At 41.6% G+C, this 27,476-nt stretch overlaps 1 protein-coding gene across 2 annotated transcripts; it reads left to right on the top strand.

Annotated features, from left to right (window-relative positions):
- On the top strand, positions 1–25,147 carry WRNIP1 (WRN helicase interacting protein 1). Of its 2 annotated transcripts, XM_043590956.1 has the most exons (7): positions 1–1,183; positions 3,366–3,557; positions 4,797–5,038; positions 18,166–18,395; positions 22,897–23,052; positions 23,750–23,829; positions 24,411–25,147. In XM_043590956.1, the coding sequence occupies exons 1-7, from the start codon at positions 368–370 to the stop codon at positions 24,684–24,686; spliced, it is 1,992 nt and encodes a 663-aa protein (XP_043446891.1). In that variant the 5' UTR covers positions 1–367; the 3' UTR covers positions 24,687–25,147. The 2 variants fall into 2 exon arrangements, with proteins under 2 accessions (XP_043446891.1, XP_043446892.1); XM_043590957.1 differs by lacking the exon at positions 23,750–23,829 and having other exon boundaries at positions 16–1,183.
- The last annotated feature ends 2,329 nt before the right edge of the window (positions 25,148–27,476 follow it).

Raw genomic sequence — 27,476 nt, 5'->3', positions numbered from 1 at the left:
ACTGTGTACTACACTTCCCGAAAGGCTGCGGCAATACGATGCCAGCGGCGGCTTGGTTGAACTGCCGCGGACTACACTTCCCGACGCGCCGCGCGAGACGTTTCCAGCGGCTGCTGAGGTAAACGGCTGCGGACTACTCTTCCCGACGCGCCGCGCGAGACACCGCCGGCGGCCGGCCGAGGGCGGGCCGACGCGGGAAGCTCCGGACGTGAGGCATGAGCGGCGCCCTCCCTCGGCCCGCGCGCGTTCTGCTACCTCCCCGAGCGAGGGTCGCGCGGCGCGGGGCCTAGCGGCGGGCATCTCAAGCCCTCGGCGTGAGCAGGGGCTGCTGCGACCGCGCCGGGAGCCGGCGAGGGCGGCGGCCACCATGGAGGTGAGCGGGCCGGAAGACGACCCCTTCCTGTCGCAGCTGCACCAGGTGCAGTGTCCCGTGTGCCAGCAGATGATGCCCGCCGCGCACATCAACTCGCACCTGGACCGCTGTCTGCTGCTCAACCCCGCCGGGCACGCGGAGCCCACGGCCGGGCCACACCGCGCCGGGGAGCGGGCCAAGGGGCTCTCGCCGCCCAGCGCCAAGAGGCGGCGGCTCTCCGAGAGCTCGGCTCTGAAGCAGCCGGCCACCCCGACGGCGGCCGAGAGCAGCGAGGGCGAGGGCGAGGAGGGCGACGACGGAGGCGAGACCGAGAGCCGGGAGAGCTACGACGCGCCGCCCACGCCCAGCGGCGCCCGCCTCATCCCCGACTTCCCGGTGGCCCGCTCCAGCAGTCCCGGGAGGAAGGGCTCGGGAAAGAGGCCGGCGGCAGCGGCCGCCGCGGCGGGCAGCGCATCTCCGCGGAGCTGGGACGAGGCGGAGGCGCAGGAGGAGGAAGAGGCGGTGGGCGATGGCGACGGGGACGCCGATGCGGACGGCGAGGACGACCCGGGCCACTGGGATGCCGACGCCTCCGACGCCGCTGCCTTCGGGGCCAGCGGTGGGGGCCGCCCGCACGCCCGGTCGCTGGCGGCCGAGGAGATTCGGCAGATGCTGGAGGGCAAGCCGCTGGCCGACAAGATGCGTCCCGACACGCTGCAGGACTACATCGGGCAGAGCAGAGCCGTGGGGCAGGAGACCCTGCTCCGGTCCCTCCTGGAGACAAACGAAATCCCCTCTCTTATCCTGTGGGGACCGCCGGGCTGCGGCAAGGTGAGTGCCGCCTTGACTGAAGGGTTCCGAGTATTGATCTCTACGGGGTCGGGCATGCATCTAACGGGTCAGAGAGCCCTGGCAGAGGCCGTCCCCGAAGAATCCGCCCGTCCACCCTGGATATTGAGATTGAGGCCTGAGTGCAGGGCCTCAGGTACCATCTGAGCCCGGGCAGTGCCTGGCCCACAGGTGGAATCAGTGATGGGTGTGGAAAAGACACACCCCGCCAGATTTGTAAGACACGTTTTCTGGTCATTTTCAAAATGAAGATGTCTGAATTCATAGGTTTACAAAAATATTTGGACTCTTAGATTTGATCTTTGTGTTCCAGCGTGCGCCCCCACCCTCCCATTAATGACCCAGTTCTCAAGGAAACGACATGTTATAAATTGCAGAACATTTGTATATTCTATTTGTAGGTATATGGGTTCAGCTTTGGGGTGGGGGGGGGAATCAAAATTTGTTTTTGTTTGTTTCAGTTGTGTTTCCTTCCCCTCCCTGTAGCTGTTGGTTTATTTTAACTGATTTTTTTTTTTATCTTTGAGAATCTATTTATTTAACAAGACTAATAGAAAACTCTTTTCCTTTTGCAAATTGTTTTGACCTAGCATTTCCATAACTCTCCTCATAATGCCTTCTACTTTAGAGAAGAAACATCAATGCATTTTGATGTCCATCTTGTTAGGAACTAGCACATGTCCAGAGGAAGGCAGTTAGGATACTGGGGTCTGTAAGACATGTCATTAGAAGAATACTTAAGAAACAGTGGCAGAGTTAAGCAAGGTAGAGAAGGCTAAGAGGTGTTTAAATACTTTTTTCTATCCACAGAAAGAGAGAGGAGGATGAGCACCAGTGAGTGAAAGGCAAAATTCAGGATCAGAGTGTAAAGAGGCTCTCATAGCTTTGTGACTCAGACTCCGTAGTTAGTATACAAGGGCTTTAATGATTTTTTTCCCAGTTTTTCTTTCCAGCTTCATCTGCATCTTAATCACACCTTCCTTTGCTCCAGTTCCTAGAATGCATCTTGCTCATTTTGTGTTTTCTTCACACTGATACTTTCCCTTTGGCCAGGAATAAATCAGGTCTATCCCAGATAATATTTTACCATGGTGGTAGATTTAGTAGTTACCCCATTTAGGAGACTGAGCAGGAGTATTATTAGTAGTTGTTCATGAACTCTGCATAAGATCATGAGCATGGCTAATCAGCTGTTGGTGAACCAGATGGCAAGAAAAACTCCCTAGGAAAATGAGTAGGGTGAACTAATAGAAGATGCCAGGCAAGAGATGTAATGGGCCGCTCAGTGTAGTGATTGGTGATCAGGCACAAGCCTAGGCTTATGTGGTATGGGAGCCTATAGGCTGGGGTTTGATGAAGAAGCAGCCACAGTATCTAATGGTACCATACAAATTTTAGAAAATAAAGTGCCACCTTTCCATTCATTCAGGACCAAATTTGTTCTTCTCTTTAAACATAGTTTTTCTTTATTCCTATTCTTACTATTATACTTTACTGCTAACAATAATAATGATGTTAATAACAGCGTATGCACATAAGCACATTTATGGGGCACCTGGTTAAGTGACAGTCACTGATCTCGCCATCATTTTCTCATGACTGCTAACATGATCCGAGTGCTATTGTTTCATCTACTTCCAAAGTAGACATTCAGAGGTGGCAACTTGCAGTGCTCTTAAATGCTAGGGAATTGTCATTGGTCTTACAGTGCAAAGGCTCATTCCTTTTCTAGGCTTCACTGATAAGTTTCCAGTTGTAGAATTGATTGATTCTGTGGTTCTGACTCACATTTCTACACCTAGTCCTTCAGCAATAATGCTTTCTTGGCTGGAAGAGGTCACAGCTGTCACTCAGGCTCTGCTAAATCAAGACAGCCACCCTTTATGGGGATTCCAAAGATCTTAGAGTCCCCAAAAACGGGATCAAACAGGGTTAGGTGTAAAGGAGAAAAGGTCAGGATTAGCCTAAGTTTTAGCTACTTTCCTGTTTTATTTTTAACATTTTTTTTAATTTTTAAAATTGTGGTATGGTATTTTGGATTGTATCTTTGCTGCTGAGCATTCTTAAGAGTTCAAGTTGCTTGGTAAATAGTGCTGATGCTGCTTGTGTTAGTACCCATGGGTGTCTGATCAGCTTTCCAAACTCTGTGTGTCATATTTTCTAGACCACTCTGGCTCACATCATAGCCAACAACAGCAAGAAACATAGCATAAGATTTGTGACATTGTCTGCAACAAATGCCAAGACAAATGATGTGCGAGATGTCATAAAACAAGCTCAAAATGAAAAGAGCTTTTTCAAAAGGAAAACCATCCTTTTTATTGATGAGATTCATCGGTTCAATAAATCTCAGCAGGTATATTAACTTCTTTCTACGTTTTGGTCATTATGAACATAAACTATGTGAGGTCACTTTGAAAAGCGTAAAAAACGCAAATGATAAGGACTGTTGTTTTTGTTAATTTTCTGTCTATAGAGAGGTTTAGACTATCAGTCCATCTCCTTTGAACCTGTTTCCCCACTTCGTCTTATTGGGTTTTTTGTGGTTTTTTTGGTGACAAGAAAATGCTTTCTCTATATGATAAATGAAAGTATTAGTATGGCCCTGAGCTATACATATCAGAAAAGCAGATTGGGATCAAGTTTATCGTTTTTACAGATTTTGAATCTAAATATTAGGAGTCATAGTAAGCAGTTTACCTTGATTGTAAGATCATTATTTCAACATTTTTAAACTTCTCTCCTACACAGTGTTACTTTTTCATTTTCAAAATTAAAGAGTGTTTTCTGTGACCTCAGGTTCTCAGCAGGGTAAATGTTACAAGATCTAATCATTACTATTATTTAAATGGCTTTCTGAAATAAAAGTACAAGGACAATTTATTTTTATAAACAAAGCCAAGCCATTTTTGCATTCTTTCTAAATAAGCATTAACTTTTTTTTCAAGTATACTTCTTTCTTTGATTTATTGCAGCTTTTTAATCAGAGAAAGAAATATTTTACAAAACCCTACTAAGCTTTTGTTCCTGATCTGAATCTCTTTTTAAGTGGACCCTTCAGAGTTCTGACAGGATGTTATTGCTCTAGGTTTCATTAGACCATTGACTCATCTTAGTATTTCTTCCCTGTAAGGCAACATCCAGTGTTTATATAGTCACCAGTATGTATTTACCAGCTTTGTTAGGAAGAATAACTATTACGATTGAGTACTCACAAAGGAAGAAAGTTTTAGAAATCCTAATGTTTTTGTGTTTTATTAGACTTCTACAAATAAATAGCTGCTATATTTAAGCTATCTGGCAGGATAGAAGATACTTTTCTAAGTAAAAAAAATCATTTACGTCGAAACTACATTAGAATTCTACTTTGGGCTATTAATGTACCAGCAAATGGTCAGGCTTAGACATTCATATTCTAAAAGATGTGTTTTCAGCTTAAAAAGCCTGAGTTGCATTCTCCCAACAGTGCATCCATAGCCAATGAATATAAAGCTGTTCCAGAATTCAAAATTAGAAGGAAAGAATAACCAACTTACATAGGATTCTGCAGGTTGTTGACTGGAATCAATTTCTTCTGTTTTCCTCCCATGATTAGGACACTTTCCTTCCTCACGTGGAATGTGGGACGATCACTCTGATTGGGGCAACCACGGAAAACCCTTCCTTCCAGGTCAATGCTGCTCTCCTAAGTCGCTGTCGGGTTATTGTTCTTGAGAAGCTTCCCGTAGAGGCAATGGTGACTATTCTAATGCGAGCAATCAACTCCCTGGGAATCCACGTCCTAGACTCCAGTCGTCCTACTGACTCTCTGAGCCACAGCAGCAATAGCAGTTCAGAGTAAGTTGACTGTGGGCAGTATCTTGGGGGCATACACCTCCCAGAGAATCCCCTGGCAGAGGGCCAGAAACGGCTGGATGGCAGTAAGGAGAGGGTGGGGACAAAGAAGAAATGTTGATCTAGTAATGAAAACAGAAGTAGAGGGAAGTGGTCAATTATACCAACAAGTGTATCTTTGCAAGCACTTCTTTTAAGATGGATTTTATAGCCCTATACAGGGTGCATCTAATTTTTCAAGCTTTAACATCATTTTGCCTGTTGTTTTAGTTTTTGGGTATTTGCTTTTGTGCTTAAGGATTTTGTTCTTTTCTAACACTTTTTTTAAAAAGGCCTGGAAGACTATGAGAAGGCTTATTAATTATTTTCTTTCATGAAATAGACCTACAGATCTTTCGAGATTTGTATTCAGATTCCAATTTCTTTTTTCTTGCACTTCTCTTTTAGAAATACTAAGTAAAAATTAATGTGTTATCAAACATTTTAAAAATTTTTTTAGAATTATTTTTGCACACTTTAAAAGTCAAACTCAATTCTATGAAAGTAAAGAAATTTTAACTGAAAATAATACATTAAAAGCTCTCTCTTCCTTTTGGCAATCTATTCCTGTATCATGAGTGCCACATGAGTTCATTAATACATAGAGTATATATGGTGTATAATCAATTAGATTACTTGGGTCAGAGGTTTTCTTTATACTCAAATATATTCTTCAGATGTCATTTATTCATGTGTCAACTGAAATAACACAGTGGAACATAATCTGGTCTGGTGAGAGACTAATGCCTGCCTCTTCATGCTCTGGACCCCACAGCTGCTGGTGCCTGCCCTGAGGCCAAGTTCTGGAGCCACTCTTCTGTGAGGATTAAAGTACAAGACATAGTTTTAGATTCAGGGCTTAGGTTTCAAAAGTCTCTCCCTGTGTGTTTGGCCTCTCCCATTTGCCTCTGTCTCTTGGAGGAGGAATTATGCTGTGCCTCATGAAAGCCTTGAAACATGGCCAAGGCCCCCAGGCACAAAAAGTCACATCATTTTAGGGTGGAATTGTGATGGCATAGCCATCAAAATTATGGCTAAAAAGACATATGGAACCTGCTAGTATCAGTTAATGTACTCACATCTAGTATAGCTTTCCTTTAAACAACATTTTTACTATAAAAATACATATAACCAAGTGATAAACATGATAAGAAAGGGGGGGAAATATCCCAACATATTTCTGTGTATTTTTTTTTCTGTGTACTGATTATTGTAATATATCTACAACTTTATATCCTGCATTTTTATTAATTTAGGGTAATTTTATTGATTTCATTCAGGTCATGATTTCATAGAATTGTTGTTCAGATACCCTCAGGCTTTTTTCTCCAATCACTGCCATGCCATAATTAGGTGAAATGAGAAGGACAGTGGAAGAACCATGGAGCTCATTTTAAAAAGGATTTTTGCATCTTAACAGGATCTCTGAGTCATTTGCATGCACATTAAAATTTGAGAGGATCAAGTGAAAGAATTAAGATTTTTCTTATTGAAACTGGGAGCCTGATACAAAAGTGAGCCAGTGATCCTTAATCTGCTAAAATTGAATTTCAGTCAGAGAAAACCTACCATGTCTAATAGGTTGTTTACTTTTTCCACTATCCCTCATTTGAAATTGATGCTAATTATTACTTATTTTCATTCACTTGTTTATTTTGTTATTCCCATCCCTCCCCTTCCTGGGGAGGGCTAAGAAGATAAGAATTTGTCCTTCTTATTCAGATTCCCAGCACAGTGTCTAGTGTATATGTGTTTAATAAATGCTTTGTCAATGAGTAAATTCTGACTTTCAATATGAGAGAAGTAGTTTAGTTTAATTTTGATTTTGGAGTGTGTAGCATAAGGGTTGATTGCTCCATTGCTCAGGTATCAAGAACCTTTTTCTTTAATATTATTGTCTAAGCAAACAGTGAAATCAAAGTTTATTAAACTTGAATAATTGGTCTACTTGTTAGCAATTCTGACAGGAAAGTTAAGTTGGGAAATGGCATAGGCCACAGAGAGAACTCTTGTAAATGACTTCCTAACAGAAGCACCTGACTACCCCAATGGCTGTGGAGAATTAAAAGTGGATTTTATTTTCTTTCAATTTTAGGTAAAATTAAACTTTCACGTCTATTGACTGGTTTCAAATATATATACATTCTTGTGGGTGTAAGTTAAATTTGGTTACACTAATCCAGCTGGAAGGATAGGAAAGACTTTTAACCCCAAGTAATTACTTTCTCTGGGAAGCCATGAGTGCATTTGTAGTCTTATATTTTGGTGTCCTAGTTTACAGAGAAGTCTAGACTGTTTCAGGTTGTAGATGAGATGAGCTGAGCAGGTACTGGTCTGAAAATGAATCAAGCTGATGCTTACCACCATTCTTGATTTTTCTTGAGGAATTGTGAATTCTTATGTAGTATATACATTTGTACATGACATATTCCCATTAGAGTGAGATAAAGGGTTCTTTTTAAGCTTTTCCCTCTGTGTTTATTTATTTAACGTAAATTGAAGGCCCTGCATATGCTAGGCCTTGGCTGAGTATTGAAAAGCACATTCCTGTGCCTTTAAAAAGCTTAGTGTGTGATAAGGAAATAGAAGAGTAAATTGGCTTCCCAGGGACATATGATTGCAATATGACCAAGGAGCAGTGGGGGATAGAGAAGACGCATCTAGAATATGTGAAATCAAATATTTCACCTGCTGGATGAGGGAGATGCTGAGTTAAAGTTTGGAGGGTAAGCAGAACTTAACTAGATGAAATGGAAAGCTCATTTTGGCAAGGGGATACAGCATGTGAAAGGCAAGGTGGTAATAAATAGTATGATCCATTCATTATGGCTGAGTAGAAGAGTGGATGTGAGGAAGTGATGGTCAGTGAAGCCAGAGAGGGAGGCAGAGCCAGATTATGAAAGACTTGTGCTCTAAAAGTAAGGTGAGTGATGTGGAGAGCTATGGGAAACTAAAGAAAGTTTTTGAGCAAGAGAGTAAGTGACATGCTCAGCTCTGTATTTTAGGAAGAGGAGTATAGCATTGGAGAGGATGGGATGAATGGAGTCAAGTCCCATCTTCCCCACCCCTCACCAGGCAGCAGGAAAACCAGTTAGGAAGCTATTGTAGTGATGCCAAAGACAAATGACAAATGCAGGTAACTTGAACAACAAAGCCAGGATCTGCTCTGAAAAATTGCAAAATTGGGTCTGTAGGCTTGGGTGTGAGGAGGGAGGAAAAAGGAGTGTCCAAGATGACTTTGATACCCAGTGACTGGGCAAGTAGTTGTATGCTTGAAAAGAAAGATACAAGGAGATGTGGAGTTCAGTTTAGGACTTGTTCAGTTTGTGGGGCCTCTGGATGATTCATATGGAAAGGTTTTCTAGGCAGTTAGATAAAGAAGTCAGGAGAGCAGTAGAGATGTTTGAGCCCAGAGATTTGGGAGCCACCGGCATTTCAGGGATCGTATATCCCATGTGTTTGAATAGGAGAGCTAAAGTGGGCCAGGAAATAAGGGCAGTGAGTTGAGGACTTACCAGCATTTATTTTGTAAGAGAGGAGACAAAGTCCAGAAAGGTAGAAAAACCATAAGGATGCTTCAGCAAGGAGGGAGTACTCAACATTATGGAACCACTTAGGATTAGGTTGGGTTGCATATAACAGGGAAAAGAATCAAATTAACTGGCATAACCAAGATAGAACTTTCCTTTTCATCTAAGAGTCTGAAGATAGACAAGTGTAAAAAATGCAGTTGCTAGTCAGCCTCGTGGCATCCTCAGGGACCTGGGCCCTTATCTTTCTGCTCTACCACCTATAGCACATGACTTCAACCTCATGCCCCAAGGAGCTCTAGCCATCATACCTGCATTCCAGACAACAAGATGGAAGAAAGGCATCTTCCCTATACTCTCCCATGTTTACCACCTCACAGCTTTAGTGAAACATCTGCAAAATAGTACTCTATTCAATTGTGAGTTGATTGTGAAGAGAAAGATAGAGATAAGTTGGTAAGTTATGTTGAATTATCTGTACCATGACTCTTTTGGTTTGTATGGGTAATCAGTAGTGTTCATGTATTTTGCTAAGCATTTTGGTCACATGGTACAAACAGTGAAGCATGTTATCTGTGCACTGGGTTAATTTTGGAGACCAGGAGAAAAAAAAATCCATGGTCTATTATCCATTGAGCTTGTAATGCTGGAAATGAGGAAGTGAACTAGTGTTTAGTCACTCCAAGAACTTGCAGCTTTGAAGGATTATAGATTCCACATAATAGGACACATGCATATCCAAAAACCCCCTAAAGAATCCGTTGTTTGTGGGCCAGATAACATGCATTCATTTCTGGATATGAAGAGAGAGAAGTGAGGAGCCATGATTGCCTTGTCACTAACTAGGCAGAGTTCCAACAGTTGGTTGGAAGAGTTAACATGGCTCTGTCCTTCTGACGTGAGGGTGCTGTGGCTTAACTCAGACTGGGGCTTTTCTCTGATCACAAAGAGGAGGACCAAGACAAAACAGCTGTAGGATCATTTGGTTTGTTTTTATTAATTAATATTATTATTAATATTATTACCTGCCTTTCAAAAATAACCTTTTCTAACACTGAATGGAAAGAAAGGTAGTGGAACACTAGAATAGGAAGTACCAATCAGGAGTTACAGGTTTAGTTAGAGTGGATTTTAATAACTCTCCTTAAAAATAATTTGATACAAAGAAAGAAAGGTACATTAGCATACATTATAAAAATTACAACAAAAATAATGGCAACCAGAAACATCAATCAGTTAACAGACCTTGTATCTGTTTCCTGTTCCTGCCATCACAAATTTTGGATATCCCCTGCCTTTTGAAAGTTCACATTACACCACTTCACATTCACAAAAGACCTACATTAATACCTATTGTCATTAATGGAAGAAATTTGAAGAGGATTTTCACTCTTCCCCCAAAAAAAGGCAAAAAGCAAAAACAGCATTCAACACTTGTTTTACAGTGAGTCATAGAGACAATGCCCACCTAGCAGGGAGAGTCGCGCCACCAGGCCCCTTCCCCGGCAGCTACACTCAGCATCTCGGCATCTTGCCACTATAGTTTTGGATTATGTCTGTGAGCATGTGCTTTATCTCAGTCCGTTTTGTACATCTGTTGGTAAGATGTGTCCTAAGATACCAGAAAAGCCTACGAGAGGTCACTTTTTGGGTTTGAGAACACTAAAAAATTTTCATTATAAATTAATGGTAATTGCCTCTTCAATGCCATTTTGCCTTGTGAAAGGTTTCAAGGGTGAAACCTTTTGGGTGGGGGGAAAACCTGTACCACAAACTGGGTGGCCTACAACAATATTTTTATTGTTTTATTCTCTCACAGTTATAAAGACTCTGAAATCCAGCTGTTGGCAGGCCACATTCCCTCTGAAGGCTCTAGGATAGTCTTTCCTTCTAGCTTCTGGTGGTTCCTGGCATTCCTTGGCTTGTGGCAGGATCAATCCAGTATCTGCCTCCATCTTCACATGGCAGTCTTTGTCCCTCTGCCTTCTCTTTTATTGTCTCCTGTGAGGACATTTGCGATTTAGGGCCCATACTAAATCCAGGATGATCTCATCTTGAAATCCTTAATATAGTTAAATTCACAGGTTCAGGGATTAGGATTTAGGCACATCTTTGGAGGCCACTATTCACCTCACTATTCCCTAGCAGGTGTAAGGTATAATGTAATAAGGAAAAATGTGTGCCTCCATGGGATTAAACACAAAGGGGATTTATGTCTGTGAAGTTTAGGTTCTCTCTTTTTGGAGAAAGTAGTTTTGTTTTGTCTTATTTTTAGTCTTGTTATCCTGGAAGCAGCAGAGTTGACTCTGCCTTGAAGATTTGCAATTCTAGAAAGAATGCTACTGACTAGGCTAGTTAAAATGATTCTTACAAGAAAAATGGCTAATGTTTATTGAATGTTCATGATGTTAGGCACTGCCCTAAGATTTTATGTCTTATTTAATTCTCTTTGATGTAGGTATTGTTATCTCCTTTTATTAGGTGAGGAAACTGAGGCACATTGCTTGAATGCAATGGAGCCAGCTTCTGAAGGCATGTTTCTAACTACAGTCATCCTTCAAGACATAATTTGAGTTTGGTTCCAGAGCACTGCAGTTAAGCTATTGAGATGAATTTTTGGCTCTCCATTGAATACAAAAGTTATGTTTATACTACTCTAGAGTGAGTTAAATGTGTAACAGCATTATGTCTAAAAAAACAACATACCTACCTTAATTTAAAAATAACTTTACTGCTGAAGAATGTTGTCCATCATTTGAACTTTCAGCAAGTCTTAATCTTTTTGCTGGTAGAAGGTTTTCCTTGATGTTGATGGCTGATAACTGATCAGGGTGGTGGTTGCTTAAGGTGGGGTTACTGTGGCAATTTAGTAAAATAAAACAACAATGAAGTTTGTTTCATTTGCATCAATTGACTCTTCCTTTCACAAACAGTTTCTCTGTAGCTTGTGATGTGTTTGATAGCATTTTACCCACAGTAGAACTTCTGAAATTGGAGTCCATCCTCTCAAACTTGTCACTGCTTTACCAACAAAATTATCTAATATTCTAAATCTTTGTCATTTCAACAGTCTTCGCAGCATCATCAGCAGGAATAGGTGCCATCTCAGGAAACTATTTTCTTTGCTCATCTATAGGAAGCAGTTTCTCAACCATTCAAGTTTTGTCATCAGATGGCAGCAATTCAGTCACATCTTCAGGTTCTACTTCTAGTTCTAGTTCTCTGGCTGTTTCCTTCCCCCTCTGTAGTCCTGAACCCCTCAAAGTCATCTGTGAGAACTGGAATCAGCTTTTTCCAAACTCCTGCTCATGTTGATATTTTGACCTCTTCCCATGAATCACAAATGTTCTTAAGGACATGTGGAATGGTGAATCCTTTCCCGAAAGTTTTCAGTTGACTCTGCCTGATCCATTGGACGAATCACTATGGCAGTTCTAGCCTTAACAAAATATTTTCTAAATAATAAGACTTAAAAAGTTGAAATGACTCCTTGATCCATTAGTCACAGAGTGGGTGTCGTGTTAGTGGGCATGAAAACAACATTCTTCTCCTTGTACATCTCCATTAGAGCTTTAGGATGACTAGGTACAGTGTCAACGAGCAAGAGTATTTTGAAAGGAACCCATTTTTTCTGAGCAGTATGTCTCCACAGTGAGCTTAAAATATTCAGTAAGCCATGTTGTCAGTAGATGTGCTGTCATCTAGGCTTTGTTGTTCTGTGTATAAAGCACAAGCAGACTAGATTTAGTATAATTCTTAAGGGCCTAGGATTTTCAGAATAATAAATGAACATTGGCTTCAACTTCAAGTCAGCAGTAGCATTAGCCCCTACCAGGAGAGTCATACTGTCCTTTTAGGCTTTGAAGGCAGGCTTTGGCTTCTCCTCTCTAGCTATGAAAGTCCCTAGATGGCATCTTCTAATAGAAGACTGTTTTGTCTACATTGAAAATCTGTTATTTAGTGCAGCCACCTTCATTAGGTCTTTTGGATAACTTGCTACAGTTTTTACATCAGCACTTGTTACTTCACCCTGAACTTATGAAGATGGCTTCTTGCCTTAAATCTCACGAATCAACCTCCACTAGCTTCAGACTTTTCTCCTGCAACTTCCTTACCTCTCTTAGCTGTCACAGAACTGAAGAGAGGGTCTGGCTCTATTAATTTCCTTCAAGAACTTCTCCTTTGAGTTGATAATTTGGCTAACTCTTTAGGGTAAGAGGCCTAGCTTTTGGCCTGTCTTGGCTTTCAACATGTCTTCCTCACTAAGTTCAATCATTTCTGGTTTTTAAAGTGAGAGACATGCAACTCTTCCTTTCAGCTGAACACCGAGAGGCTACTATAGGGTTATTAATTGGCCTGATTTCAGTATTGTTGTGTCTCAGGGAATAGGGCATCCTGAGGACGAGAGATACAGGAATAGCTGGTAGGTGGAGCAGTCAGAACTCAAATATTTATCAGCCAATAAATTCTCTGTCTTATGTGGGTGTGGTTTGTGGCACCCCAAAACAATTATAGAGTAGTAACATCAGAGATCACTAATCATATAGATAACAAATAATAATGAAAAAGTTTTAATATTGCAAGGATTATCAAAATCTGACCTAGAGACATGAAGTGAGCAATTGCTGTTGGAAAATGACACCAATAGATTTACTCCATGTAGGCTGGCCACAGACCTTCCAATTTGTTTAAAAAAAAAAAAAGTGTAGAGTCTGTGAAGTGCAGTCAGAAGCACTGTAAGGGAAATGTGCCTGTACTCAGTTTAGAAGGGATCTAGGAGCAAGTGAAGCGAGTTACTTTCACTTAGTACCAGGTTAAAATGCTACTGGTGAGGGGCACCTGGGTGACTCAGTCAGGTAAGCGTTTGACTTCGGCTCAGGTATGATCTCTTGGTTTGTGAGTTCGAGCCCCGCATCAGTCTCTGTGCTGACAGCTAAGAGCCTGGAACCTGCTTCAGATTCTCTCTCTCTCTCTCTCTCTCTCTCTCTCTCTCTCTCTTTCTCTTTCTGCCCCTCCTCTGCTCATGCTCTCTCACTCTCAAGAATAAACATTAAGAACAATTTTTTTAATGCTACTGGTGAGTATTAACATTCTAATCTTTTTCTGTGTTCCTTTGTATGAGAACAACACTTTTAATTTGTAAAGGATTAGGAAAAAAAGATTCTCATCTAAAACTTAGCAGTAGTGCCCTTTTTTTAAAAAATTTTTTCTTGTTTGTTTATTTTTGAGAGGAAGAGAGCACAGGCTGAGCTATCAGCACAGACCCTGACGTGGGGCTTAAACTCACGAGCCATGACATTATGACCTGAACCAAAGTCGGATGTTTACCGGACTGAGCCACCCAGGCACCCCAGCAGTAGTGCCTTTTAACCAGATCTATACACCACATTTATCAGGAATACATTTTGAAAATATAATTGACCCCTGAACAACATGAGTTGGAACTACGTGGGTCCACTTATACACAGATTTCTTACAGTAGAGTACTGTAAATGGATTTTCTAAATAACCTTTCTCTAGCTTTATTGTAAGAATACAGTATGTAATAAGGATGACATAAAATATGTGTTAATTGACTTTTTGTTATTGGTAAGGCTTCTGTCAACAGTAAACTATAGGTAGTTATGTTTTGGGAGAGTCCAAAGTTTTATGCAAATGTTTTTTGTGTTGGGGGTCATTGCCCCCTAACCCCCACATTGTTGAAGGATCAGCTGTTCCTGTGCCCCAGGGATGGGGGGGGGGGTCTGTCCCTGGAGATTTTAGAATCACGAAATCTGTGGTTAGATACATACATCTGTATTTTAGGATAGTTCTCTGTAATCTGATGGACATCCCTGGTTGAGGACCACTGTTAGGCAATTGTTACCCTGACCATGGAATGTTCCCTTTTCTTTAGTGAAAGATTCACAGAGTATTGTTTTATAACTTAGGGAGAGAGTTTAACTGAACCATACATATTTTTTTTTGTTCTGCCATGAAATAACAGGTACATTTTCACTTATTTCACTCCTCCTCCAACTTAAACATCCCACCATCTAAAAAGAATTCTCCAAATCTCAGTATCAACCACCAGGGAAACAGTGTACAGAAAGATTCAGGCCCTTGGAGAAAAAAGGAAAGGAGGAAGTTGTCTTTGCAGCTTGCTTCCCATTCCTGCTAAGACCAAAGTATTTTTCTTCATTTAGAGAAATGAGGCTAAATCTTTTATTTCTACATCTGTAAACTGGAAATATCTTTTCCAATGCACTTATTTTAACCATTTTTTAAATTATGGAACAGTGTTTTACAATATAATTTATTATCTATTTCTTAGGAGGATACTGTGAAAGTTCAGACACTCTATCCCCAAAGTAGATTTTGCCTTATTTAATTCCGTTCTAACTTGGAAAGTTACTTCCAAATGGAAAACATTTTATAGGTTTATGCTTAAATTTTAAAATAACATCTTTGGACTAGGAGCATTCTTTCAAGATAATTTGTACAATAGTTACTATCTGCTAAGGAGTTTTGCAAATCTCAGTATAAATATTCCTTATTTCATTGTTCTTGGCATGAGCACCCTCATGTGGTCCCTCTTCTAAGATCACAAGATATTTTAACACATTTTATTACTCTTCAGAACCAAGGTAGTGTAAATTGGGGCTCAAGATATATTGGAGGATAGATAGAACTTTTTGAACATCTGTACAGTGTTCTTAATGGCAAATTTCCATTAGGTAATTTGCTTGTGTGACCATTGTGAGTGCCTTCAGCAGTCGCCTTTTATTACTTGAACAGAGTTGCTGACAGATTCATTTGTGTTTAAAAATACTCATCATTTTGGACAGGGGTGAAATTTGGAATGTGGAACATACCAAGGGGGAGAAAGAATGGAGCAGTGGGAGCCTGGGTGAAAGCTCTCAGCTCTGGTTTTACTGTAGTAGCTCTCTCACTCCCTGTGATGCCAAACGTGATTTAAAAGGATACCAATAGAATAACTCAGACTTTAAATAAGAGTTTAAAAATTAAAGGAAGGATCCTATTTTCTAACCACATAAAATACCCATTTAAAGGCCCATTTACATTATGCTGTTTATATATCTATGGAGCAGTTTGCTAGTTGGCTTCTTTCATAATTAATAAGGCCTGCTTGCTGACTGTATGAGGACCAATGGAAATGGGGCAGGATAGTCAATGCTGGGGTATATAAGGACACCCATCTTTTTTCTGTCCCCAAAGCACTTTATGCCACTAAATATATGTAGTGGACAAATTCATAGCAAGAGGATATGTACCAAAATACTAATATTAAGGTAGGTAGGTAGGCAGTAGGTAACTTTCATTCCTTTCTCTGTCTCTTTTTCAAGTTTTATGTACTATACATTTTGTAAAAAAAAAATAATATTCAGAGTTCTGAATAGCTTGTTTTTCAAAATATTATATAATTGTTAAAGATGCAAACTATAGTATGATCTCAGTTTTGTTTTAAAATTTAGATACAAAGTTGATGGTTGCATGGGTAGATGGATCATAAAGGAAATTCAGCATAATACCTAGTAGCTATTATCTCTAGGTGGCGCAGAAAAGGGTTTTGTTGTTGTTTTAATGTTTTTTCATATGTTACAATTTTTAAAAAATAAACATTTCACTGTGAGATTGTGGGAAGAAATTGAAATGAGTCCATTCATTGTGCAGATATTGAATGTCTGTTCTCCATCAAGCACTAGGGATGTAAGAAAAGAATAAAACATAATTCCTGTCCTTGAGGCCTCAACATTTAGTGGAGATAGATGACAAATGTGATCAACAAATGGCCCAACTCCATTGGACTGATGGCTCAGTCAGTTAGGATTGATTAGAGCTGCTGCTTTACTCTTTTTCCTTCCTGTAAATGATCTTGTGGGCTCTTTGTTGCTAGGAAGCTTTCCAAAGAGGTAGAAGGCTTTGCTTTTGTTAGTTCTGAGGCTGAAATTAGATGTTCAGGCAATTTTGTTGCCTCTACCCCCTCCCCCCACCTCTACCCCCTCCCCCCAATACACACACATGTGTGCACACACAAAGACAATGTGCTGTAACCAGGCCCCAGGAGTGCCCTTCCCTCTACCACACTCACTCTGTTAGTCCCTCCTAACACATTTTCTTTAGTATGTGTTGTCTGTCGTTTTCTTCCAGACCATCTAGAATCTGCTAAACAGTGTATGTTTGAGAAATGCTTCCTTGGCTTTACAAAGTGCCAGTGGGCCTTGTGTATGTTTTGAGTATCTGTCTGGTGAGGAAAGGAGGAGGTTGGATTTCTAAACTGTAACCATGACTCTGGGGCCCAGGCAGCTAGCTGTCAGGAGTCTGATGAGAGAGTCATTTCATTATCAAGCTAAGACAAAACAGGTGCCTTATGTGTGGTGAGAGATGAGAAAGTGGAAGTCTTGGCTTTAATAAAGATGGGGTGAGATGAGGCAGTCTTTAAGATGTTAGAAACATCTTTTAGTGAATGAAATGCAACTTGGTGTTATTCTAGCTATTCACCAAAGTGAAGTAGTAGGTGATGGGTGTATGATAAGGAATTATGCATGGGCCTTCATAGACAAGCTGGGTCCCCTTTCATGGACTGAACCCCCCTCCCCACCATCCCTCCTTGACCCAGCCCAGTAGGTGCCTGTGCACGGTTTTCCAAGTAGCTGATTTGGACAGTCCTAATCAGCTTATTAATTACTAGAGACATTTTCAGCTGAAAGTTGGCAGTGACATGGGGGAGCTGTAACTTTGAAAAATTATTTTTTGTTTTGCAAATGTGCAGCTAACAGCTATCCAAGAATTAGGACCCTTCTAGGTAACTAAATATGTGAGATATTTTGTCTAACTAGAAATAGAAAAGTTTACTGAATTAGACTTGACAATAAATCCTAATTAGACCTGTATGCAGGTCCACATTTAGAAATGTGATGGTAGGTGCCTGACCTAAGGTCTTACAGCCAAGTTCTGTCAGAGTCTTCTGTTAGATACCCAGGCTAGTGACCTCTCTGCTACTCTGTGTAGGCTTTATGTAATTAATACCTAACTCTTGGAAGCACGCCCCAGGCCAGAATCCCAGAGGCCTGCTTCTAGTGCCTGTGTCCAAAGTAGCTGGGAACCTGATGTGTTTGTAAAATGAGGGAATTGAACTGCATGATTTGATGCTGGCCCTGCCCTGTTTGGAAAGTGATCTGAGCACACCTGTCTCGTCAGGTTGGGGACTGTGTTTGAAGTATGTTTTCTGTACACTATAGTGAAGTCCTAGTGTTCCTGTGTTTTTCACTTTTCTGTAGGATAGAACCAGAGAGACCACCTATCTTTCCATGTCTCTGTCATACATGGCTTATATGTGTGTGCTTACACAGTAAAATAATCGTGACTCAAGGTCAGTTCTCCGTCTAGGTAATGCTTAACATTGTTGACAACATGAGTTAGGGAGAGAGGGCAGAAGCCTTGAACCTAACTAAAGTAGCTTTTTAGTGACCTTGCTAAGACACAGCAGTTCTGTAAGAAGTACTACAGAATAAGTGCAGAACATGAAAGTGGTAGTAACTAACCATGCTTGTGTTGCAGGCCATCCGTGTTCATAGAGGATAAAGCAGTAGACACTCTGGCTTATCTTAGTGATGGGGACGCCCGAGCTGGATTGAACGGACTGCAGCTGGCAGTGCTGGCCAGGTTAAGCTCTAGGAAGATGTTTTGTAAGAAGAGTGGGCAAACCTATTCTCCTAGTAGAGTTCTGATCACTGAAAATGATGTGAAGGAAGGCCTCCAGCAATCTCATATTTTATATGACCGAGCAGGTAAGTAACCGAAATGTGAAAAGAGGGAAACTTTAATGAAATACGTTGTGTCCATATACTCACATCCCAGGCTTCTGACTTTCAGCTGAGTTCAAAACATGAACTTGATTCTCAGTTGGATCTCCATATTGGTAATTGAATTAAACCTCCAACTCAGAGCCTGATTTCAAAGACCTAGCTTCCTGACCTTTCTTGTGAGAGGCACAGAACAGAAGCTGTCCTGATAAGAATTGAGAGCTTTCATGTTTGAAATTGCAGGCTTCAAACTTTCCTTATAAGGTAGGTTGGTATTTTTCCATTACTCTCTGGTATAGTGCCTTTTAGAATACCAAGTATTTTTGAAAGCCCCTACATTCACAGTTGATAATAATTTTTGTGATCATTTATAGTGGCAGTAAATAACAAGAGGACTTTTGCAATAAGTGACTTATTTCTATTAGTTTAATGAGAATTAAAATGGTTAATTTCTAGAGTCTCAACTAAAAATGAAGTTAAATGGATCTTGATGTGATGCTTTTAGTTTAATAGCTTTTTTAAAATACTAATTTTGCTGTGTACACTTTTCTGTTTTTATAGCACTGCATTTACAGTTATCAGATTTGAAAAAAGTATTAAATGTCATAAGCACAGCACAGTCATATCTTTTGGTAAAAGAAATGGATGGTGAAGATAGCATACAGTAGATTAGGCTGGACTCTGGGGCTTGTGTATTTGTGTGATTCTGGATAGAATCATATTGTAATAACTGGAATAATTTCCATACCTTTAAAAGCTATGCCAGAAAAAGAAGCTGAGAATTGAACATTCTAGATATCATGTAGGCAGTAGTACCTTGTCTAAAATATTTCCAAATGCTTTTTGATGATGGAGAATACTTCTTACTGGTTAGAGAAGGGAGGTGGAAGAGCTTAAATGACTTTTGGTTCCAGGCACTGCCTCCTGTTGAGTTGAACAGAAAACCGTGTGACTTTGGGGAAATGACAGAAGCTCTTCAGCCTTAGTGTGCCTCAAGTGATTGGGGTGGGGATGGGGGGTGCTAATAAGCACTATGGACATATTAGTAAGGACTCCTTAGAGGCATTTAACAAATAACCCTGTCTACTTTCTGATGTGAACGTGCCTCTTGGCAGGACCTCTCCTAGCAGAGCTCAGAGATCCCAGGTCGCCAGCTATCTGTGCTCCTGAATGTCATATGAATGCTTAGAAAACCTGAAAGGTAAAGCATTCTAGTCTTGGAACTTTGCTTTACTTTTGACCAAATACAAGAATTGGGGACACGAACAAAAGTTTAAATTTTAAGAGGCAAAAATATTCCCACGTACTGGACTCTCCATTGTTGGTGTTAACAACAGGAGTTCTCTCCCTGCTTGTACATGTCCTAAAGGAGATTCTTCATTTTGACTGGATGGATTGGAACTATTTTTTCACATTTTATCAGACTGTCATTTAAAAACCAAAAAGCTACTGGGACGCCTGGGTGGCGCAGTCGGTTAAGCGTCCGACTTCAGCCAGGTCATGATCTCGCGGTCCGTGAGTTCGAGCCCCGCGTCAGGCTCTGGGCTAATGGCTCAGAGCCTGGAGCCTGTTTCCGATTCTGTGTCTCCCTCTCTCTCTGCCCCTCCCCCGCTCATGCTCTGTCTCTCTCTGTCCCAAAAATAAATAAACGTTGAAAAAAAAAATTTAAAAAAATAAATAAATAAAATTAAAAAATAAAAACCAAAAAGCTACCATTAAACATAACATTAACTAGCATTGAATATTTAAGTATCTTGTACACATTGTCTTTTTTTTTTAATTCTCACAGTTACCATAGGAGGTAGTTATTATATTCCCCATTTTACAGATAACAAAGCTTGCCTTAGTTCACAAAACAAGCGGTAAAACTCATTCTTAACTCCAGGTGCCAGACTGGTTCCTAGGACTGTGTCCTTCCCCACTCCAGCCCCACCCTGAGGTCACCAGTTTCCCACTAGCGTACACTCACACAGTAACACACACTCACGTGAGTACACTCACACCCATACACACACAGTGGATGTCAGACATGTCATAGGGTTTCTACTTCTTAGGGCTCATATTCCATTCAGGGGAGCCATGCACAATGGGGACCACTTTCTCTGTGGCTCTTGTGCTGCCCCAGGAAGGACTGGGGACAGTAGGAGGCTGCCTGGGGTCGGGCCTTGAGAAACCACACATTCTACAAGTCAATCCTTAATGTGACCATCCCTCCCCTCCCCCCACCTCCAGCATACTCCACTGTAGTGTAACATCACAACCATGGATCTGTAGATGCTCATACAGTTCATATCCTAGAGAATTGTTCTCTTCCAAGCTGTGTTCCATAAATAGGGATGATCGAAGCATTGCCCTGGAAACCTGCTAGCTTATACTCTTGGGCCTTTTTATAACTCTGGTGAGACAAAAATCCCCACCCCCACGATTTTAATTATTTCTTTTAATGTCATCTAGTGTATAGCTACTCACATGTAGGATCCAGTAACTAGCTCAGATATTTCTGCATCAGAGTAAAGAAACTTCCAAATGAGAACAAATTCTCTGCCTTGCATTAAGGTCAGGATTCTACATAAATAACTTGAAATTTTAGGTTAAAAAGTGGTATATGATAAAAGCAAAAATGAAAGCTAGCCTAGAGCGGTATCTAATGCTTACATGTTTCTGGAGTGCTTACTGCATACCAGGCATACATTAAGACTCAATCCTATGAACCACGTAATCTTCTAATCCCCACATTACAACTGAGAAGCCTGAGGTATGGAGAGGATCAGTAACTTGCCCGTGGTCATGGCTAGTAAGTATGGCACTCAAACCCAGGCTGCCTGACTTTAGAGCTCATGCTCTTAACTGTATTTACCTTTCAGCGTTGACCTGCAGTAAAGGCATGAGAAAGTGAGTAATGTTTGTGTCAGGGAGATTCATTGCCGTCTTCTCATTTACATTTGACAGAAAGTGAAGCAGAAGGGGCTTCTTTCATCTCCCATATATCCATGAAACGGTCAGGTCTGTGAATGAGGGGTGTGCCAGAACCTTGTGGAGTTCACCCAGAACATTCTCACAGCCAGTCTCCGTGACATTGTGACTTAGCTGAGGAAGCCGTGAGCTAGAGGACAACTCTGCTTGTCCACAGAAATCTGGTGGCTGAGCTGAAACCATTGATCTGCCTTCTTCCTGAACAGGAGGTGCTCAGGTCCCTGCAGTTAGCCTCTTGGGTCTTTCCTCCTTGACAGGCCAGCATCTTGTCCCATGAAAGCCATAAAGGCCAAGTATTGTCTTACCAGCATGGTCAGATGCTGGGACTTGTTCCCGGGGGTCAAATGCTATGCAGAGCAGGTCATGATCTCACTGTCCACATTGGTGCTTGCTTGGAAGGGCTAATACTAATAAGAATAACCCCCCTGCTCTCTCTCAGGAAGAGGCTGCCCTCTCCTCGAACATAAGGAAGAGATGATGGTCAGAAAATCGCTTAATGTGTGCAAATACAAATATTTAGATAAAATTTTCTCTTCTTAAATATGTTTTTTAAAACCACATTTCACTGATTTGTTTACATGTGAATGCTGGGTGAAAAGTGGGAGGAGACCAAGTGATGAGGGCAAGGGACTACAGTGCTTTCCCGGTGAGAGCTGCCATTCCATGTGTCTGCCCTTCTGGGATCCTACCACATGGATGTCCCAAACCAGATTTAAATGACCACAGCCTTCAGATACCAGAAAGGGAGCTGAAAAGGACACTGAGGGACAAAAGGGCTGTAACAGCTGTCCTTGCCACTTGACTCTCCATCCTAATGGCTACAACCAGACCCAGGGTCAGTTTTCCTCAAAATGACAGGGGGGCACATGGTAGAACTGGAACATCAGAATCCCTCTCTTTCCTCGCTTGGCTGTGGCAGTCCAGCGGGGCCCCGGAGAACCACCTCTCCTCGCCTGGTCTGTGCTCCCTCGCCGCATGGACAGCACAGGTTCTGCGGCAGCCTACCTCTCTGAGTGGACCAGGTTACCAGACAGCCCCACCGGCCGTACGGGAACTGCATGGGTCTGCTCCATGCCCATGGCATTGCACCCTCCCGCCAAGCAGCTTGAGGATGGCTGTCAGATCTCACTCTCCCCAGGCTTTCCTGGGTCCCTCCTTATCCAGGCTTCCTTAAAATCAACCCAGTGAAGGGGTGCCTGGGTGGCTTGGTCGGTTAAGCGTCCGACTTCGGCTCAGGTCATGATCTTGCGGTCCGTGAGTTCGAGCCCCGCGTCGGGCTCTGTGCTGACAGCTCAGAGCCTGGAACCTGCTTCAGATTCTGTGTCTCCCTCTCTCTCTGCCCCTCCCCCATTCATGCGCTCTCTCTGTCTCAAAAATAAATAAACGTTAAAAAAATAAAAAAAAAAAAAATCAACCCAGTGAAGCAAACCTATGGCTCAGATGACCCTCCTGTGAGCTTTGTGTGTTCCCACTTCTGGCCCACAGTTGAGCAAGTACTTTTTGTGGTGTCTAGGAGAAGAGCATTACAACTGCATCTCTGCACTTCATAAGTCAATGAGGGGCTCAGACCAGAGTGCCTCCCTCTACTGGCTCGCACGCATGCTTGAAGGAGGAGAAGATCCGCTGTATGTGGCAAGGAGGCTTGTGAGGTTTGCCAGTGAGGACATAGGTGAGTGTTCTGGGAAGGACCCGGACCCTGGTGTTCACAAAGGATGGGGTTGCATGTTGTTGGGGGCAGGAATGCTGCTGCTTTTTGGCCTAAGAATTTCTTGGTATGATGTGGACAGGTAAGGAGAAGATAAGAAGACAAGTGTGGACTCACTGGTTTATTTCTTGGCATTGAGTGTGTACTTTTGAGTATCTATGTTCCTAAAGTCATCAGTTTCCTCTTCAGTAGTGATTTTCCTAACATGAGTATTGAAATAAAATATTTTAAATGCTTTGCAGTCACGTGTTCAGGTTTTCAGTGGACACCTCCTGAAACAGAAATGGAAGGTTCTAGACACTAAAGAAAAAGATTAGAAAAGCTTTACTTTTCTTTGATGTTAGTAGATGTTTTGGTTTTCATGTGTCTGTCCTTGTGACTGTGTCTGCATGGCCTTTGTTCCTCATGTTTGTTGTATATACTTCCTTTTCCTACTAGATGTAGTTTTTATCCATGAGGAAACACTTTACCACTCAGTAAATATTTCTCGAATAAGCTAATGAGATCAGAGAAAAGTCTGTCCATTTTGCTAAATGGGATTTTTTGGTCAACAAAGTCCACAGGCAGTGGTGGTCTCTAGTCGCAGCAGCTCGCTGACTGGCCTGGGTGGGAGTGTGCACTGTGACTTAAACTTTCCTCTGTCTTTCTGTGTGTGTGACAGGTCTGGCAGACCCATCTGCGTTAACACAAGCAGTTGCTGCCTACCAAGGCTGTCATTTTATAGGCATGCCCGAATGTGAGGTAAAGTCATCAGCCAGTTCTTTGTAAATCAGTTCCTTTCTCTTGTGCTGTGTCCCTTTGTGGATTTGAACATCCATTCTACCGTCCCCTTTAATGTGTGAGCCCACTGAGGAAGCTGCTTGGCTTTTTAACTCTCATTTTGGAAGCTTAGACACTAGAGAGAGAGGAGACCTTAGGTGTCAACAGCAGAAACTTTCTAGTAGTCCTGGTTTTGGAGGAAGTGCTCAGGGTTTCCTGGGGGCAGAAGTGTTGAAACAGCTGAACAGGAAGTTTCTGTAAGTTCACCCACAAACAGAGCAGCTTCATATTTATCTGTTTTCTACGTTGGGATTTTAACAACAAAAAAATCATTTAGTAGAAAGTTCTGTTTAACAAAAAAAAAGGATATCATTGGTCTAGTTCACCTCGCGCCTCCTGTAGGAATTTCTTCCCATCACAGTTGGTTTTCTGGGCTGTAGGCAAAAAAGGGGGTAATAAAAGCATGGTGGGAATCTTTTCAGAGTTAACTAGAGATGTCATAAAATATTCCACAAGACAAACTTTCTGGCACCTTCATAATAAATGTTTCCTTCTTGCCGTAGGTGCTTCTGGCCCAGTGTGTAGTCTATTTTGCCAGAGCCCCAAAGTCCATTGAGGTGTACAGTGCATACAACAACGTCAAAGCCTGCCTGCGAAACCACCAGGGGCCTCTGCCCCCCGTCCCACTGCACCTGAGGAATGCGCCCACCAGGCTGATGAAGGATTTGGGCTACGGCAAGGGCTACAAGTACAACCCCATGTACAGTGAGCCTGTGGATCAAGAGTACCTGCCAGAAGAATTGAGAGGAGTCGATTTCTTTAAGCAGAGGCGATGCTGACTCTTGTAGGCTTTGATGGCAGAAGGATGTGTCTGTTTTTTAGGGAGAGAAAGAGTAACTGGATTGTGAAGTTGGTTGCCTGGTGGAAGTTCAGAGAGACCAACATTTTGTGCCAGAAATGTCAGAGTTCTTAGGTGGAGGCACATGTACTTCAACTAAATGTGTAACATTGAAATTGTGTTCATTTGCACTCTGTGCAATGGTTATGCTTATGAAAATATCTGGCAGCTTTGTGCAATGAATTAATGTTATAAGGAATTATCTATTTTGTCATAGTATTTAAGTCATAATGTCATTTCAGAATTCAGTTCTGTAGGATTTTTTTCCTTTAAAAGATGTATATTCAGGGTAGTTTGAATTGGTAAAAAAAAAAATGTAATTGTGATTTAATACTGCATAGTGTTTTGGGTATTTTTTTTATATGCAAAGGTCTTATGAGCCAATAAAACTATTTCAAAGTACTCTTCAATTCTTTCATGTCTTTGCCACCTGGGATCCTAGCTACCAACATCGGTTACCATCACATTTTGGTAGGTAAATACTGTGAAAGAAAAATTCCCAGAGGTGAGAAGTTTGGAAAGCTTAGTGAGAAATCAGTGTATCTTTTTGAAAATCAATTTTAATTTTTAAAGGAATACATAGAATTTTAAATGGCTTATAAAAGAATCCAGTAGTCTGTTCATGCCTCCAGTTTCTTCTTGCAGCTCCATGTTTATAAATGATACATTCCTGTTTTACTTTTGTGTTTCCTAAACTTAAATTTACCACACACACACACAGCTTAGTTGCTTTTGTACCTACTGCTAATTCTTTCCAAACTACTTCATAGCCATCCACAAGGATGAGCCCATCAATCAGTTTGTCAGTTCTGTTTACCCCCTTGGTGTGATCCCTCCAGGGCAATGCTACTGCTCTCTGGAATGCTGCACAGCTCATGTCCTCGGACTTCCTCTGCCTTTCTCCTAAATGAGAATTCCTGTTTTCTCCATGGTATTCCCTACCTTCTTGGTTTGTTCCATCATTTCTGCACAACACATCCTTTGGGAGTTTTACCAGGCTACAGAGATCGTGAGATTGCATTGTGCGAAATCCCTCAGACTGGACTGGTTGTGCTTTAGTGCACAGTTGTCATCCCAGAATCTCTCTCTCTTGTGACCCTGAACATCTTTGTGCATGCCTCACATGTTCTGGTTTGCAGGATTCTATGCTTTCCTTTTTCTGCTTAGGTGATCCACATGCTTTAGTCGCTTTATGGAGCAAGGATGCATAGGAGGCAAATTATCCTTAGATCTTAAGAGTCTGAAAATGCTCTTATTCCACCTTCAGACTTGTCTAACAGTTGGGGAATAAATTTTAGGCTGGGAATTGTCCATGGTCTTGCTCTTTACCATGTTACTATCGAGAAATTTGAAATTCTGATTTATGTCCTCAGCAAGTGGACAGAATCTTTTCTCTTTATTCCTAGTGCTTGGGAAGTTTGCAGTGGTTTTACTGGGTGTTTGGTGGACACTTTCAATCTGGAAACTCATTTTGAGTTCAGTTCTGGGAAAGTTTATTTAATAAATATTGAGTGCCCCATGCTAAGCACTCTTTGGGAACACATTAGTGAAGAAAGTCAAAATTTCATGTTCATCAAAAAGTATGAAAAATGGCATTGTAAAATGTCACTTAATGATAAGGACTATGGAGAAAATAGGGAATAGGTGGGGATAGGTGCTCATGGTTTTATTTGGAGTAGCCAAGGTAGACCTCATCAAGAAGGAAATGTTTGAGTCAAAAATGAGAGGAAGTGAGGAGCATCTGGGTGGCTCAGGTAAGTGTCTGACTTTAGCTCAGGTCGTGATCTCATGGGTTCAGGAGTTTGAGCCCCGCGTCGGGCTCTGTGCTGACAGCTCCAGAGCCTGGAGCCTGCTTTGAATTCTGTGTCTCCCTCTCTCTGCCTGTCCCCCCACTCTCTCTCTCTCTCTCTCTCTCTCTCTGTCTCTGTCTCTCTCTCTCAAAATAAAAAATAAGGAGAGGAAGTGATTATGCCATTCATGTATTTTTTGTACTTGCTGTTCTTTGTACTTGCTGTTCAAAGGCCCTGAGGAAGAAAGATGTCTAGGAGGCTCAGTGCCAGTAAGAAGGTCAGTCTGATTAGAGGAGAGGAAAGGAAGTAGTTGAAGTTGAGAAAAGAAAGACGATGTGGGTTTGGACAGGTGGAACCTTTTTGGTCATGGGAAAGACTGGCTTTTACTCAAGGTTTCTAGCAAAGGAGTATTACAATGGGACTTAAATTTTGTAAGGATCACCTCTGCTGCATTGATGAGGAAAGGCAGGGCAAAGCGAGGAGAGTGGAAATCAGAATTTGCAGTAATCTAGTGGAGATGATGGTGGATGATTACTGGTGGTGAACATGGTAAGTGGTTTGATAAGGAATATATGTGAAGGGAGAGTCTGCATTTTTCTCACCTCCATTTTCTCTGGTGTGTCGGGAACTTCACCCTCTTGAACTGGTCCCTGTCTCTGTCTTCCCTCATTCCCCATCCTTTTGTCTTTTTGCTCTACCTTCTGGGAAATTCCTCTATTTTCATCCCTTCATTTTTACCATCATCATGTTTTAAATTTCCAAGAGCTCACTTTTAATGTTCCCTTTTTGTTTGGAGTAGCCTGTGTTTACTTGCTGACTCATTTGTTTGATGACTGCTTTCTCTCTAAAGGATATTAAATTTGTTTTTAATTTTCTCCCTATGTATTCTCTCCTTCCATTTTTTTTTTTTTTTTTCTGTTTGTTTTGGTCTTGATATTTCA

This window comes from Prionailurus bengalensis, chromosome B2 (assembly GCF_016509475.1).
Source record: "Prionailurus bengalensis isolate Pbe53 chromosome B2, Fcat_Pben_1.1_paternal_pri, whole genome shotgun sequence".
In the NCBI taxonomy this organism is placed as follows: Eukaryota; Metazoa; Chordata; class Mammalia; order Carnivora; family Felidae; genus Prionailurus; species Prionailurus bengalensis.
Note: the sequence above shows the minus strand (reverse complement) of the source record. Positions and strands in the feature narration are given on the sequence as shown.